General features: G+C 37.8%; 3 protein-coding genes across 6 annotated transcripts; all 3 read right to left on the minus strand.

Annotated features, from left to right (window-relative positions):
- Positions 1–440: 440 nt before the first annotated feature.
- On the minus strand, positions 441–2,652 carry PTAC7 (plastid transcriptionally active7). The gene is made up of 4 exons (XM_021418778.2): positions 2,409–2,652; positions 2,262–2,312; positions 2,108–2,173; positions 441–958 (listed from the first exon to the last, which is right to left on the minus strand). Exons 1-4 carry the CDS (start codon positions 2,469–2,471, stop codon positions 623–625), a joined length of 516 nt encoding a protein of 171 aa, XP_021274453.1. The 5' UTR covers positions 2,472–2,652; the 3' UTR covers positions 441–622.
- Positions 2,653–3,284: 632 nt separating this feature from the next.
- Positions 3,285–7,953, minus strand: LOC110409411 (Tetratricopeptide repeat (TPR)-like superfamily protein). Of its 4 annotated transcripts, XM_021418750.2 has the most exons (10): positions 7,814–7,953; positions 7,203–7,327; positions 6,713–6,952; positions 6,186–6,462; positions 5,339–5,489; positions 4,992–5,214; positions 4,816–4,907; positions 4,510–4,645; positions 3,785–4,116; positions 3,285–3,609 (listed from the first exon to the last, which is right to left on the minus strand). In XM_021418750.2, exons 2-10 carry the CDS (start codon positions 7,247–7,249, stop codon positions 3,359–3,361), a joined length of 1,749 nt encoding a protein of 582 aa, XP_021274425.1. In that variant the 5' UTR covers positions 7,250–7,327; positions 7,814–7,953; the 3' UTR covers positions 3,285–3,358. The 4 variants fall into 4 exon arrangements, with proteins under 4 accessions (XP_021274425.1, XP_021274441.1, XP_089639537.1 ...); XM_021418766.2 differs by lacking the exon at positions 7,203–7,327; XM_089783411.1 differs by lacking the exon at positions 7,814–7,953 and having other exon boundaries at positions 7,203–7,454.
- RCF3 (RNA-binding KH domain-containing protein) lies at positions 7,861–12,866 on the minus strand. Its single transcript, XM_021418738.2, has 8 exons — positions 11,790–12,866; positions 10,031–10,504; positions 9,508–9,756; positions 9,072–9,326; positions 8,762–8,841; positions 8,468–8,576; positions 8,240–8,366; positions 7,861–8,133 (listed from the first exon to the last, which is right to left on the minus strand). Exons 1-8 carry the CDS (start codon positions 12,501–12,503, stop codon positions 8,114–8,116), a joined length of 2,028 nt encoding a protein of 675 aa, XP_021274413.1. The 5' UTR covers positions 12,504–12,866; the 3' UTR covers positions 7,861–8,113.
- Between the last annotated feature and the right edge of the window lie 429 nt (positions 12,867–13,295).

Raw genomic sequence — 13,295 nt, forward strand, 5'->3', positions numbered from 1 at the left:
CCACTACACTTTAAGTGAATATTCTGCGGTTCATATAAAGCCACGTCAGCTTAAATGACAGCTTTAATTCAAAGCGTGGCAAATACCCACTAAGAAGATGCTTAAGAGACTTGCAGACACCGGAACTTTTTTTATCCTTATTTGCCCTTTTCTTTGCCTAGACGGAGATGACTTCATTAAATGTCTATAAAAAACGAAAAAAAAAAAGACAGGTAAAAGGTCTGAATCATCAAGTACAAGAGCCAAGTAAGACTTGGGTCAGCATTGCCACACTATCTGGGCTTGCGCCAAGCCCAAGTTATTGTTGGGCTTAGGGTCTGAGAACACATCATTTACTCTTTTCATTCCCACTTGACTCAGCTCTGTGGATCGAGTCATTTTCCAAAATTGCAGTACTACATTTCCATGAAAATCCAAAATAGTGAAATACTATAACCAGATTTAACGTTGACCCTCTCCAATTATATTTAAATTACAAAAAGAATTAGGAATTTCTGCAAAAGATTACATTATATTTATTCAATCCACCACTAATTGTTTCCAAAGAACTGCCAATGCATTAAATCCGAGGGAATGAAATTACAAGAAAATCTTGAATACAATAGACACTAATATACAAAACTTACGTAAATTCTTCCTTCAAATAAGTAGGTCCAGGCTTGAAAGGGTCAGATTCAGCATATGCATCTGGACGATGGAAGCCAGAATCATTGACACGGTTACTGAGCACATGAAGTACAGCTTTTTTCGTACCTCCATATTCATCCCGATTACTCTCAACATATTCTTTGGCCTCAGCAGCTACATCATTCACAAAATCAAACCTGTTGTCCTCCGATAGCAACAGTCGCTCGATGTCCATTGTCAAGAGCTTTCCTCCTTCCCTTATCTTCCTAACCTGCTCCTCCAGGAAAGGGATTCGCTCCAACTTGTACTGCAACATCTCATCCTTCTTTGTCTGAATGAAGAGGAAATTTCCACATTAACATTGCATCTAAATGCCCTAGAGCATGAGATTTGCAAAACAATGTCATATTTCTACTGAAGCAAGGACCAACTGGAGGGCTGACTGGATTTTGATTCGCGTGGTCTTGTTTTCAGTGTTTGATCCCATATACAACCTGATGGGATCACATACTTTTTGATTTCAGGACTCACCTGGAGTGGGCAGGGCCTTGTCTGTCAGCTCTGTGATGTCACTCTGATACCAGTTTGGATAGTAGTAAAGTTCATTGATGACATGAATTACTAACTTTCAAAAAAATTGGACCAAGGATAGACATGGCAGAAAATTATTTGGGAACTCAGAACTGTAGAGAACCTCGACTCAATCCTAAATACCGGACTGTTCCATCATATATAAGAATGTAAAACTTATACCAGCATTTATAACTCAACTCCTAATTCGTTCCAAGCAACAATGAGCAAGATTCTGAAATACGAAGCAACTTATGTTGGTATGAGTTTCTTTCTTAAGATACAAAATTAGCTGCAACAACGGAATTTCAGACATTATGAATTTAATAGAAGAACAGGGACCACAATTATCCTCCATCCAACCAACACCGGATTGAAATTTCAGGAAAATTTTGAATCAGAAAGAAAAAGAAGATGAATGAGAAGAAAACCTTGAGAACAGAATAACTATTCTAAGCTTGAGCATAGGTATAGCCCACCACAAGCCACTCAGTAAGTCTCTAAACTGTCTTTCTAGCATGAAATTGCATTTGGGAATGAGAAAAAGGGTAAATGCTGAAAAACTATCAGTCTCCCACACCTATTGAATTTAGATTGAACTCAAAGGGTGAATGTTTCAACAGAAACATCAAACTTTTCTTCACAAACTCTATCCCATAAATTATCATAAAAGTAAACAGCACCTTCACCTAATCCAAATTCTTAGTTAGATATGAATAAAGACATCTGAGTTTCAAAGCAATTAAACGTTACTTCACCATGAATCTAACTAAACATATCCATCAGAAAGTACAAAAATTCATTTCATTTTTTCTTATCCATTTTTTATTAATTTCAATTTACTGGTAAATTGATACTAATAACTATCTTATACGCAAGAAAGAAATAAAAAGCAAGTTTGACCATATACCAATTTTCTCCGGCGCCAAACACGGCGACCACCACCCTCACTTTCGAACCGGGAAACAACCTGACACTTTAAAATAAAAAACTCATTTATTACAAAATAAAAAATAGTTACATGAAATTAATTCTAAAAACAAAATGAATTTCCAAATAGAAACCTGACACTTTAAATTGGGGTTGAGACGCCATGAACTTGTCCCTGCTCTCGCCTGCGTCAGACAAAGAAAGGGATCCAATCAATATTGACTTACAAAGTAAATGGTGAGGCCAAAATTGGAAAGTAAAAAAGGGTTTGAATCTTTTACCGTTTTAAGTAGAGGTGAAGTGGAAGAAGAAATGCAGGTTGGGTTGGAGATAGCAAACGCCATGGCCCTGCCCCGTGCCCCGTACTAACTCTTGAACGCTCCCGGAGAGAAAGATGGTATATCCCTATCGTTTGCAAATGCCACCAATTACGTACAAAAATTACAAAATGACCATATTCTGACTTTTGGTCAACATGTCGACGTGGCAGCAACTTCCCTTACGAAATTCAGAAGGTAAGGAATATATACCAAAATTGTTAAGATCCAAAATCACAGCGAAAAGAAGCCATGCAGGTGGCTTCAAAACGTATGATACTTGCTACCATTGGTATGTTTCTGTCTATGTCTGCTTTCAAAACATTCATAAACATTTTTAACTTCCATAAGAAACTGACCCACATCAATTTTGTAGTTTGGGCTCGTATCTTGATGCAACCAAACTCGAGAATGAGAGCCTGTTTTGGAATTACATAGATAGGCTAACAGTTAGCCCCATAAGGAGTAATTGGCACTTTCATACTAGCTTCTCTTCTTTAGTCTTGATCAAGAAGAAATGACCTTGATTTCTCTTGATTTGGGTTTGTTTCCACCCATTAGCCGCCAAAGGAGAAGGATTTGTGGCCACGTAACATTTCATACTTCTGCCAATCGCTCAGCCATGTACCAGTGTGCCTACGCAAGAAGAAGCTTACAATTCTATAGGGATTGTGAGGTTTATGGTACCGATGGTATTGTCTTTGGGTTTTGCCAAGGGAATTTGTCAAAAGTGTAAACTTGTATGCTCATATTGCGATTTGATATCAATTAAGAATTTTGGTCTAACTCGCAAACTTTTCAGATACTTAATGCACTCTATGATTTTCCATTTTCCTTCATATAATTCGTCAACTATATAAACAACTTGAGCAAGGTGATGACTTTTCTTTTCTGGAAAATGAGAAAATGCCATATTAATATTGAACAACCTGTTTGTATTTCATCCAAAGTCTGGACAGTCTTTTTTCTAGGGGAAATTTCTCATCCTTTTTCCCTAATTTATCTAAGTAGAATACAACTTTTTTTAGTGTTATCATAACCTCCTCATTCTCGTAGCCCAACTCTTTCTCTTGAATCCTCAGAATTCTCTTGAGCTGCTCCAGTAACTCAACCTCACCTTTCCCAAGTCTGGTCTGAATTGACACCAAACAGTCCAATGCCTCCCCTGCCATAAAATCAAAGAACATTACAAAATGTATAGTAGTAGAATCATGATGCAATCAAGGCCACAACTCCGATTATTTTCTTCTAATGATGTTCTAATTCTTTAAAATCATCACGATGATATGATATTTAGCCTAATCAAACTCAGCACAAATAAATGAGATAGTAGCATTTACCAACAGGCAGTGAATCTTTTCCAAATGCCTTCTCACGGATGTGTAAAGCCTCAAGCGCTACTTGCTCAGCTTCTTCATCCCGCTCTAAATGGTAAAGAGTAACAGCAAGATGCAACATTGGAAAAGTTATTGATGGATTGTCAGGCCCCTCAGCCTTTTTTGTGATTTCCAAACTTGTCCTCAACAAGCGTTCAGCCATAACAAAATCTTTAGACTGTGAATATGATGTTGCAAGATTTAGGTAGTGCGCAACTAAGCTGGGATGATCTTTTCCTTTAAGCTTCTCAGTGATCAATAAACATTCCTCCAGCAGTTCCCGACCTTCTCTTCCTCTACCAGCATACAAATTACAACAGAAAGTAAGACTATGCTTTTACCAAAACTGTATAATAGGAAATGCAAGCACAAGACTACTACTATGACATGCTAAAACTTTACCCTGCATAATCAGAAAATCAAATAGTAACGCATTATAATTCCTTTTGCTTCTGAATGAGATTTTCTTCAAGGTAAGACACTTCTAAATTTTGCAGGCCTAATGGCATACAGCAGCCACTTGATTTTTTCAGCCTCATTATAGATGCTATCCCATATGAACAATGCTCCCCATCCAAGCACATTCAGAGACATCCACAGATGGAATTATCCCAAAGGCTGAGAAAACCAAGCATAAAAATCTATTGAATGCATGCAGATTTTTAGTTGCAACTTTGTATCCAACTTACCTTCCCACAGCATGAAGCAGTTCCGCCAAATCTATTCTCATATTCTCCATCATGCTATCATCTAAAGGCATATAACTCGAATCCTTTATTATCTGGAGAGCCTTTTTGTATAAATCAATGGCTTCATTTGCATTCCCTGTAAGAAAAGTGGCATAATAAACTATAATTGCAGTTTAAAGGTTTTTGAAGTACTGAAGGATGTTTTATGATTTAAAAACAATGCAAGGGCCCCAAAAATGCTTTAAGTCCTTTATTTATTTAGGGATTGGGGGTGAGGATGGGGGAGAGAGAGATTAAAGAAGCTACCTTTTGCACACTTTGCATGGGCTAGGGAACACATAGCAAGGGCAACTCTTCCGTCGTCCTCCCCATATAACTTGGTATATATATTTAGAATTCTGAAAAAGGGAAAAAGCACATAACAAGTGAACAAAGAACTCAAAACTATAACCAAATCAATATGAAAGAATATGCTCACTTACCTTATAAAAGCATTTTCTGCATCTGTAGCTCTGCCCTCCTTTATTAAAAGATTTCCGAGTCCAAACAAAGGTACCACAAGATCCTCAGTTTCAGCACCTCTACTTAATTCCAAGATTTTTATCACACGATGATAGATATCAACTGCTTTTGTAGTTCTTCCAGTAGAACTAAGAACTTTTGTCATCCCCAACAATGGTGAGACAAGAAAAACACTATTTTTCCCTAGGAGAAGACATGAATTTTAGATAATCATTGAGAGAAACCAACTGAGAAAAGGGATGAGTGAAGCTCATATGCAACACCAAAAATTTTATAAAAAAAAAAGGCACAAAAAGGAGGCACTTACCATGTCTGTTCTCTAGAATATCAGTAACTCTTTGATTGACAAGCATGGATTTCTCAAACTCCCCCAAAGTTGAATACATACTTCCCATATGCAAAAGTATCAAGTCCAGAAAAGGTTCATCATCCTTTTGATCCTTGATAACCTCATTAATCTGCCATCATGAAAATAATTGCATCAAGAAAATTGAAGCAGAGAAGAAAAACTTTTAATTCTCTCTTGATGAGTGACTGATTCATCAATGTGTAGTTTTGATTGCAGTCAGAACTCTTCAGCCATTTATCTATCACTTTTGCCTTGGACATAGCAGAAAGTGGTACTTAATCTTTATAACCTATTTGCCACACAGAAAACCAACATATGAATTTATAAATATAAGACGAAAAAGGACCCAAAAAAAGGTAAAAAGGAAATATAAATTGTACTTTACAAAGTTTAAATGGGGAAAAAGAAATGAAGCTCCCCTAACTTTAAGACTAAACTTTCAATGACTTTTTTCCCATTATCATGTATATCACTCTTGAAACAGAAAGAATAGCAGGGATGGCTTTCAAAATATCTGAATATAATTTTGCACACACCTTTTGTGAATATTGGTCATTAGCGCCATCTAATCCACTTATGTCTAACAAGTATACAACCAGATTAACCCAGGTAAAATAGAAGAAACAATAATAAATAACTTTCCATTCCCTTCCAACCCTTACATGAAACTTATAAGCATTTGCATAAAGTCCGATTTAGCAATCGACAACCACATCAATAAGTTATTAGTACCCAAGTACATTATCATGTAAAACAGAGGCCTCACACACATGAAAACTTAGTTTCCAAAGAAAAAGGAAGTTACCAAATTGAGCAGAGGGTGCACAAACTTCAATTCTCCAACAGCCATGTAACCCAAGGCTATAACATCAAGAATAGCAGCTTCTTCTATGCCTTTAGCACCTGCATTTATCTGTTCTTTTACAGCTTCATAATTTGCTTGAAGTAGGTCTACAGCATCATTCTTGTTCCCAGTCATAATTAATGTTTTGACCTCACTAAATAGCTCTTGCAGCTGTCCCTCAAAGTCATTCATGCCATCCAAGGAGATACTTGCTCTGTCAAGCAATGTTTTAGACCTGCTAATAACAGACAAATTTTTTTCAGCTACTTAATTTTTGTAGACTCAGCTTTGCTAGAGAAGGATACAAACGATGTCACGATCATTTCATGGTCAGATTTGAAACCAAAGGTGCCATCCAACGTTACATCACTTCAGGCAAAGCCCACGAGTCAGAAGCATAAGAATTCAGATGTACAGGAAAGGTAAATTAAGAAGCAGTAACATCAAAATAAGGGCAAAATTATGGGTAAGCAAGATATAGGTCCCACCTGTCGAAACCAGTTTGAGATGAAACACCCGAAGCAGCACGATTTTGGTCAGGTGAGACATGTGCTTCTAATGAGTCAACTGCAGCAAAAGGTTTCAACAGAAACTGGCTGGCGACAATTGGATTAGCAGGTATCATGTAAAGCTTAAGACTTGATTTCTGGGTTTTAAGAGGTACTGAGAAGCGGCTGATGCTTTGATGCCAGTGTTGTGAATGCAAGTTCAGAGACACTTGGCTTGTCCTGAAATAGTTTGAAAGGTGAGAATATTAAGAAGGATAAAAAGTAACTCATCCCCACAACCCCCCCACCCCCAATAAAAAAAAATTGTGCAAAGATTGAACAAAGAGGACCCACAAGACAGTTCGTGATATTACAAAACCCAGATAAAAACACCCAAAAGTGAATTCGAAAACTTTTCGCAGATACATACGTACATATATGTGCAGAGTACAAAGATAAGCAATCAGAGAGAGAGAGCCAGAGAGGGTACCTGGAAGTGTTGAAAGAGGGAGAGGGGATAAGGATAGAAGCTGCCATGAGAGTGGGAAGAGAGTTGCAATGAGAGAAGAAAAGCTCGCAAGTTGGTAGTTTTGTTTTCTTCTTTCTGCCGGTTTCCTGGTTAAGTGGGTGGGTAACAGAGTCAGAGTCAGAGAGATGAAGGCGGTTGGGTGGGGCAGAGACTGAGATGTTATAAGCCCGTGTCTGATAAGGTCGGTTCAAATTGCAGCGGAAACCAAAAGTTCAAAGAACAAAAAAAAATCATCTACGGGGTGTCAACTAATTAATTCTCATAAATTTGTTTTATATACTAATTATTTTAGTAGTCTATCTGTATGAATATTTAAGAATAAATTAAAAATATAAATTCACTTCTTCTTTTTTTAAATCACAAAATTCCAATCTATTGGTCTCGTCGTGGTTCACGAAGTGATAATCGGACTCAATTAACAGACAGGGATTGATAATCAAGTAGCATAATGCTGTTCGTGACTTTGTGTTGTATACTTCCAGTAGTAAAACAGTTGACAATATTTTATGTTGTTTAAAAACAGATTTAAGTATAAACCAAGCAAAATGGAATTTGAAAGTATAAAAACTTACATTTGATAGAAGCAGACAATGGCAAAGTGTATGCAAAAGCAGAAGTCTGAACAACAAATCAACTGCGGTCTTTCTTCATTCAGGAAAATTGAAGTATTGCAGGAAAAACTTAGACCAAGAGCTCCTCAAGTTACATTTACAATGGAGCTCTCTCACCCTTCCAACACTCAGCAATCTAAAACAGAGGCTAAGTAAAAGACATACAAATCGTTTTGTGCCTAAATAACAGGGAAAATCTTAATGGCATTGTCCCCATACAGACAGCTCTGAGTTCTAGCCCCAATTACTAGCAGCAGTAGCTTAAGGTCCATCTTCTTGCGCTGAATTGAAAAGAGAAAGAGCCCAGTTAGACAGCAGTGGAGAAGAACAAAATAAAGGAAAAGTTATACGAGGCACACAAACATACAGATATACAAAGAGACTCACTGCTTAATATAAAGCCTTGAAGCAAGCTCTGGGCTCTCTCAGACTGCTCTGGAGTGCCTGATATTTGAATGATCTTTTGAGCGTCGTCTGGTTTATCTTGTACCAGAGTTACATTGGCACCAGACAGCTTTACCCAGAAAACACAAACCAAGAGACCAATGATTTGAAATTAGATTGAACCAAAGTTAAACATAAATTAAATAGGGAATTGAAAGCATCAATGCTTACCTCACTGATCTGTGCCAGTTTGTTTTTAGATTTTGTTATGAGCTTGGGAACTGCATGCTCTGGTATGACAACTTCAAGTGTACTCCTCGTAACAAGTGGTACAGGGATTCTGATAGAATATTACAAGCAGGAGAAGCACTATTTATCAGAAGGACCCTCTAAAATACTAAAGATTGAAAGAACATTTGTTCTTTAAATAAAATTTTTTAAAAGATAAGAGCAACAAAAAATAATAGTGTGCGATGCAACCTTCATTATAAAAAATAAGAGTGAAATAATGCAAAACTTAGTCACCTGCTAATTGTACTTGGTATATCTTCACGGCGTTCACTTTCAGTCTGCTTCATTGTTTCAGCACTAGAGTTCACAACTTCCTATAATTAAGAATTAAGTCATTATAATTATGTTCTTAGAATACAGAAGAAGAGCCCTGAGAAACTACCAAAACAAGTCACCAGTTGTACATCACTTTCAAGCTGTTCACCACGTGAACAACCAAGAACAGTACAAAACCCATAGGAGCTAAAGAAAATGGAAGTTAATTTTTGACTACATAAACAACACACAAAAACAAATACAAAGACCAAAGGAATTTGACTACAACCTTTGATGACGGTGGCATTGCCATAGTTAGCACATTCTGATAGGTTCCAGTAGGAGGATCACTGACAGTTTGACCATCACGCACAGGAGTTAAGTTTGGAGAAGCATTCTCCAGTGCTGAAACATTCCCAAGAGACGCTGTTGCAGAGATAGCTGAAGGAGTATCCTTCTGAGAGAATTCCCGATATAAATAACTTCGTAGTCGTGATGTGACCTCAACAAGAGCATCTCGAGCTGCCTTTATCTCCCCAACAATCTGTAGAGTATATCAAAATGCCATTCAGAATACACAAGGTAAATCAATCCAATCAGCCTGCCCTCAGCTATTAAACTTAATAGACCCCAGGTTTTGAACCCTTTCTTTGACCTGGATTGTATAGCACCCAGAAGCTAAGATCTTAATGCTTCATAAGAATTAAGGTATGTAAGTAGCAAACCTGTACAATCTCATCAGGTCCTGATACACAAGAAGGAAGTTCTTCTCCCGACAAGATCAGTATGTTTGCACCAGTTAATCTTTTCATTTCAGATAATGACCCATCTCTTCCCTCTAAGCATCCGATTTCACTCGATGGAACAATTAACCTAGTAGTTATAATGTTATCTTTATCAGGAACAAGGTCAGCAATCTGAGTTTGGATGTGCAATAAAGCCTCCTGAGCTGGAAACAACTCATCGTCAGGACCCTAAGGACAAAAGAAAGGCCAAAGAAAAGTTAGAAACCTCTATAACTATGTATTTCAAATTTCAGAAGGAATGAACAATTTTTTTAAAAATATTTTTCAAGTGTTTAAACATTACAAAAGACAACATTTAATTTGATAAGTGAAAGTTTGATGGAATTTATCACCCCCCCAAACAATGGCATATACGAGAATAAAGTGCTTTATAGGATAAACAAACAACTATCCACCCATGTGGCCATGTGTCATGAAACAACAATAGAGAGATGGTAAGTACCTCCTCAGAAGAAATGGTAATTATCTGCTCATCTGACCCTGTCACAGGATCAGCAACCTTGACATCCACACCAATTTCATTTTGGAGTAAATCTACTATGCCATCTGGCTCTCCAAAAACACTATCAACCTTGTCAATTGGACAAAGTATACGGAATACAAGATCATCACCATAAAGAGGCTGTCCACTGTCAGACACAGGAGCAGTCCCAGCTTCAATGAAGCCAGATGGACGTGAGGAATAATTATTGCCTCTGTAATTTGTAGCAGGCACCCGTGAACCAAAAGTCAACCCATCCATAGATGAACGACGTGATGCATTGTTTATGTGTGGAATATAATCATCATCAGGGAAAAATCGCTCTGGTGAATGCATTCGCCCATGGAAATGACTGCGGTCACGATGCTGACTCTCCCTTAAGCGTGATGAAATAATTGCTATAGCATTTTTAACTGCATTTACATCCCCCACAACCTGCATGACAAACAACATTAGACAAAATTACCATATGATAATGCTGTCACAACATTAATATCTTCCACCAGAGGGAAATTAGGAGGAAAGCATGAAGTTCATACTGCATATGCATAAATAGAACTTAAACCAGAAAAACTTTCTAGAATACTCATTTTTGGTAGCAAAACCACTCCCAGTAGTTAGCAACATCAGGAGCCTTATTCTTTGCAATGCAGCATGGACACTACTTAAGATGCATGGATCTGAACTATCCAACTTTTGTGACCAACTTGCAGCCTAAGCAGCATAGAATTCCTAGATTTAGACTGCTTTGCCAGCAATCATAGATATATGGTTCACTGGCAAAATGGCATCAACTGGAGATTATTATAGTTATGTAGCATTCATATGAATAATTAGTACTTACCAAAATAAAAAGAATACTTATAGAACTGCTGGGAGAAAATCAAAAGAACTTGTATCTGATATGGATGATACATTCAAATAACACAGAAGCATGATGTTGAGCATGTCAATGCAAAACAACGGCTTTCAAAATGCATGAAATGGTTTTTCAGTGAGCTATCATTAGAGGAAAAACTCATTAACACAGACATTTTCACTGCCCAAAATACCAAGTATCAACAAAAGCCAAAAGTACAAAAGAAATTGCGCCATGCAACAATCAACAACTTCAAGAAAATTGAAGACACAACAGATTGAAGTTCATAGGCATGCAATCAGAGCAGGACAAAGAGTTTAAATTCCCAAGTAATTTACATTATTCTTATTTGACACAATATACCAGCTAAAAATATATGAAGTAAATTTATAATAAAACCTTCTGAAGAGCTTAAGCCTCTTTGAATCAACAACAGATGAGAAGAAAGAACAGGTCTTTTTTTCAGCAAAGGGCAAATTGTTTAAAATGTAGAAATTGGTTCATCAAGCAGCACTTAAGACTGCTGCCAATGGCATATAGTAATTAGCTGCTTAATATTTAGATGTCCAGGTTTTTTTAAGGGAAAAAGTAATGCATGGAGATCACACTAGTAACTCCTACAATCCACGGGTAACATTCATTCAAACCAGGATTTTGGATTCAGCTCAATAATCTCAAATCAAAACCTGAAATCTTTTTGTCAATAAATAAATATTTAACCGCCCAATCATTTCCATTAAGCCATTGAATTTAAACATACCAAATATTAAAAACCCCATGCATTAGTATTTAGTAACTTCCCCTTTTTTGTGCATTAAATCCAAATCCAAATCCAAATCCAAATGCAATTTGGTTGCAGACCTGAACAATCTCCTCAGACATGGAAACGCAACGGGGCAGCGTATGGTCTCTAGGTAGAATCCTAATCTGAGTCTTTGTTTCAATTCTCATTTGCTCAATAATCTTCCCTCCTTTCCCCAATAAACATCCCACATGCATCCTCGAAACCACCAACCTCGTCGCCACCCTATTCCCTCCTCCTCTCACCACCCCTCCGTAATCCTCCTCCTCCTCTCCTCCGCCACCGCCAAACCCAAACTGCGAATCACTCTCCAGAATCCTCTCATGTATAAGGAACAACGCCTCCTGAGCAGGCGAAAACGACGGCATTCTCCCTTCAGGGTCACGGCGGCGCGTGTCGGATATTTCGATGATGCGTTCTTCGTCGCCGGGAATCAGCTCGTGAACGTTGATCCACGCGCCAGTGTGTTGCCTTATGGACTTGATAATGCTACCGGATTTGCCGATTACGCCCCCGGCTTTCATGTCGTGGCAGAGAATGCGGTAGCTCGTGGTTACCATAAGGGAAGAGTCTTGTCCTCCTCCGCCTCCGCTACCGCCTTTATTCGACGGTCGACCGTTGTTGCCGTTGTTGTTGTTGGGATTGTTGCCACGGTGGCGGTGACTGTTGGGTAGGTAGTGATGGTTGTTGTACCGAGGTTTTGTTCTACCCATGTTCTCTCCATCATAGTCTTGGTCGTAGTAATAGTTCCTCTTGGATCTAGATCTCTCCATCTAACAAACACTAAACTAAAGCTTTTTTAAGGTTCTGAACTTTCGATTCACAAAGATTTCAGTCCTTGTCTTTTTGTCAATGTTTCAAAACAGTTTGGCCGATGACGATGATGATGGTTCTGCTCCTTGTCATGGATCGGGTCTAGGGTTTTGAGAATAGCAAAGCTTTGCTCTTACGCTGTCTGTCTGACTGTCCCTTCAGCTCTTTTCTGTTTGCTTCTCGGGAAATTTCAAGAAAATGCAAGTGAGACTGAGAAACCTAACTAGAGATGGAGAATCTGAAATGACGAGAGCTGTTAGCCGTGTCATACACACTTTGAGCTGCAAAAGATCATTCACTTGCTCCGGTTAGGATACCTTACTTTCTTTGCGGGCAGATATATAACGAGTACCATCTCGGGTAAGCCGGTCTTCCACGACGCCGTTTTGGGACTCTAGTTTTTAATTTTGGGAAAAAGAAAAAAAAATAAATTTAATCAAATTTAAACTAATCACTGGAGTCCGTATTCGAAGGGCCGTACGGCGTTTTCGTTTGTTTATTTATTAGCCTCTCCTGTCTCGGGTACTCAGGTGAGGGTGGAGGGACATTGGACTGTTGAAAAAACGGTGTAACATGTAAACTGTAAATATTTATTGTGCTTTGTGCAACTTTTACTTTTGTTGGTAAATTGTTTCATTTATTAGTACTGATATAAATAATGAATTATATAACTTGAAAAGATATATTTAAAAACAATTTAAATACGAGATATTATATTTTTAATTTTAAAATTTGTACTATTTTACCTTATT

Source organism: Theobroma umbraticum, unplaced genomic scaffold (genome assembly GCF_002168275.2).
Source record: "Theobroma umbraticum cultivar Fairchild unplaced genomic scaffold, ASM216827v3 scaffold_30.0, whole genome shotgun sequence".
Lineage (NCBI taxonomy): Eukaryota > Viridiplantae > Streptophyta > Magnoliopsida > Malvales > Malvaceae > Theobroma > Theobroma umbraticum.